This window comes from Galendromus occidentalis, unplaced genomic scaffold (assembly GCF_000255335.2).
Source record: "Galendromus occidentalis unplaced genomic scaffold, Mocc_1.1 scf7180000075633, whole genome shotgun sequence".
Taxonomy (NCBI): Eukaryota; Metazoa; Arthropoda; class Arachnida; order Mesostigmata; family Phytoseiidae; genus Galendromus; species Galendromus occidentalis.
In genome coordinates, this window is record NW_003803623.1 from 2827 (window position 1) to 6486 (window position 3660).

A 3660-nucleotide genomic window follows, 5' to 3' on the forward strand; every position below is an offset into this window, starting at 1 on the left:
TCCTGTAGTCAAGCTTCGAAGCGAGAGGGAAGAGAGACTTTCTTTTTTTCTGGGAATCCACTCCGCTTCGTGACTCTCCTGCCCGGTAGCGTAGTAAGGCGGGGGCGGACCGCTCCGGGCGGCACTTCCTACGGAGCTTTTAGGGGCGGCATTTCGAGGTTTCGCATCCAGAGAAACGGAGTGTTTTCGAGGAAAAATATCTGGCGGGGGGCGGCATTTTCGTCGAGCACGGTGAAAAAACGGAAAATTTCGAATCACCGCCCAGGGCGGCACTCCGGCTCGCTACGCCACTTCTCCTGCCGTGACCGAGTGTTTCTCCGTTGAAACCTCCGCTGCACGACTTCTATACCGAAAACTAAGCAACGAGCTGATATCTGGAAGCTTTCGGAAGCCGATCACTCTCAGGTTGAAGCAAAGCGCCGGATTACTCGTTCCAGAATAGTCTCTCTTTATTCCTCACAACAACGCTCGTCATGGTAGATCTTCTAGAAAAATTCAAACTTGTAGCTTATCACCGGTGTGGGATTGACATGAAAGACGCGACTAATCGGCTACGCGGCCGCTTTCAGCATTTTCGCCATAGACGAAATGAGGAAGTCTCAGGTCACAGGGGTTATTGTTGCGCACATTCCGGAGGCATCGCATCTGTTCCGTCTCCGAACCCGGGAATTTCCATCCCCGGCTGTTTACATAGTAGTTCCGCCGGAAGATCTCCGAGTGCTTGCATCTTACTGAGCAACTCGAGGATGCGGCGTTGTCTGTCTGCCTTCACTTCTTTCGAGTCGTCGTCCTTCTCGCTGTCATACTCCTCGATGATTTGCTTCACCAGGGCGTTCTGCGATCCGACTTTCGTCAGTTCATCTTCGGAGAGTTTCTCGCGATTCTCGTCGATCCACTTCGGTAAACTATCGTGGATGTCCTTCAGACCTGGATACAGAAGGCTCTTGGTCAGCACCTCATCGAGTCCATGGGATAACATGTCTCCGAGCGGCTCTGCTCCATCGACGTTCATGTTCTTGAAGACGTCACGTGAGGAATCCTCGGGGTTGAATTCACCGCCTTGCTCTTGGAATCGGTCGAGTGACTTCGTGAAGAGCCCCAGCGTTTCCTGCATGGCTTTGGCCAACCCGGAATCTTCGCCGGCATTCTCGGCGTTCAGCATCGGATTCCCCTTCATGAACGTACTGAGAGATTCCCGCATCTGATCGATGTTCAGTCCGAACGCGGCCGGGTCGTCGGTGAGATCAGCTGCTGATGCTGCCGCCTCGGACGACTCCGCTGCACTCGCATGCGCGACCTTCTGCGATTCACTTTCTTTCTGAGCGTCGAATTCGTTGAGGGCTGAATCCAGCAGGTTATCCAATTCGGAGTCGACTTCTGGTTTGCTCTCAGCCATGGTGATTGACCGGTGCGACCAAGGATTTGGCCGGAATTCGGAGACTCGAATGTTTCGACACGATCACCGAAGGCTTGCACAGTGCTCCGATTTCACACTTGAGAAGATGGACGGGGTTCCGTACGTCAAACAATTCGCGAAAAAGTGAGTTTCCTCCTTTCGAACTGCAGAGGCAGACTGTCTTCGGCTCGGTGCTCGACGACGATGGAGGAAATCTGCTGCTATGATTGTGGTGACCGAGGAGGGCGCCGCTAACGCTCTTCGGTGGATGAATGCGTTGCAGATTGGTGTCGGCGGTTAAGAATTGCCACCGACTTCGGTACAGGTATAATCTGGACGGAATCGACCTGAATATCGCTTCTCCGAGCTCCTACGACTGACGGCAATGATTCCAAATCTTGGGAACGTTATTTCTCACGTTCGGAGTGCACAAACAATGGGCTCTAGCCCACAATTGTCACTATTCTGCCCCAGAAGATCAACTGCACGGGAACGTGGATAGCATTTGAGATGATTTCCCGAACCGCCTTAAGAGTACTTCGGCTCGAGCTTCGAAGTCGCCACCTGTCTCTCTCTTGGGGGAGGGATTTTCGGAGAGGGCAGATTTAAAGGCTAGCAGGTGATCTTTTCTGTTGAGCGAGTCAGCCGGGGTAGGAATTCCGAGCTCTCACAGACTCCTCGGGCTTAAGACATGATTTCGCAGGGGGGATCGAAACGACGGACTCCAAGGCAGCTTGGACCTGCGGTGTGATCTTTTTCAACATTCCGCGATAACTTTCTTCTCCTCTGAAGTGGTACATCCCTGATGTGATTCAATAGCTCGACGCAGTCAGAGTTCTCATGTATCTAAGCTTCACGAGGGACAGATCAGGAATGATCGCTGGATGCGAGAAGACGATCATGGCGCAGTATCCGAGGTGAGGGGGAGAAAAGTCTCGTGGCTCCCACAGCACCGCGCGAGTTATTTATTGTAGGGTGCATCGACGTCATCCAGTCTTGCGCTAGCGAATTCGAAACGGGGAAAACTTCGATCAGCAAAACGGTCCTGAACTTCAGTCCGAACGCGGCCGGGTCGTCGGTGAGATCAGCTGCTGATGCTGCCGCCTCGGACGACTCCGCTGCACTCGCTTGCGCGACCTTCTGCGATTAACTTTCTTTCTGAGCGTCGAATTCGTTGAGGGCTGAATCCAGCAGGTTATCCAATTCGGAGTCGACTTCTGGTTTGCTCTCAGCCATGGTGGTTCACCGGTGCGACCAAGGATTTGGCCGGAATTCGGAAACTTGAATGTCTCGCCACGATCACCGAAGGCTCGCACACTGCTCCGATTTCACACTTGAGAAGATGGACGGGGTTTCGTGCGTCAAACAGACACAGATCGCTCTTCTCCACCGACCCAGAAACGACATGCATAAATGCGGCGTGTATCCGAAAACAACTCGAGCACGTAATCTTCAATTGCAACGAATGTTACTTCACGACAGACGAACTCGCAATCAAACTGGGTTTGACCACAGAGCTTAATCGTCATGCCGTGGAGTCAACGAAGCGCCTCCTCGAAAAATGGGAGCGTGAAACCTCGGGATCCGCCGAGCCAACTCGCGCCTGAATCGAAAGGTTGATGTGTACATACTATGGTACCATCTGATCCAAATAAACTATTAAACCATTAAACAATTCGCGGAAAAGTGAGTTTCCTCCTTTCGAGCTGCAGAGGCCGACTGCCTTCGGCTCGGTGCCCGACGACGATGGAGCTGCTATGATTAAGGTGACCGAGGAGGGCGCCACTAACGCTCTTCGGTGGATGAATGCGTTGCAGATCGATGTGGACGGTCGAGAATCGCCACCGACTCCGGTACAGGTATAATCTAACAACAAGGTCTTCCAGCAAACATCTGACTTTATTGAGCTAGGTCCCATGCATGGCTCCCGGAACAGAATTACAAGCCTTCCCGCGTCGGGAACACTCGTCGACATATCGAAACAACATATCCAACTCGTTTCACCGAGTCACAGGCTCTCTCTTTATCTGGTGAATAGGATCTGGGAAATCCCCTACATCTTCGACCCCCTCGCTTTGAAGAAGTTTGCCACCGCTCGCATAGCTTCGTCGGATGTGAATCTCTCTTCGAGTCTCTTGCATTCCTCCTCGTTTGCTTTGAGCAACGCTGCCTGATGGGGGGCTCGCATCAAAGCCTTGGAGTGCATCAACGATTTGGGCGGTTGCTTGCTAATATAGTCCACTTTCTTCTTACATTCGGCATCG

General features: G+C 52.5%; 1 protein-coding gene across 1 annotated transcript; it reads right to left on the bottom strand.

The window, feature by feature from the left end:
- Positions 1-542: 542 nt before the first annotated feature.
- Positions 543-2632, bottom strand: LOC100900953 (peroxisomal biogenesis factor 19-like). Its single transcript, XM_003737905.2, has 2 exons — positions 2548-2632; positions 543-1341 (listed from the first exon to the last, which is right to left on the bottom strand). The coding sequence occupies exons 1-2, from the start codon at positions 2630-2632 to the stop codon at positions 614-616; spliced, it is 813 nt and encodes a 270-aa protein (XP_003737953.2). The 3' UTR covers positions 543-613.
- Positions 2633-3660: the final 1028 nt, after the last annotated feature.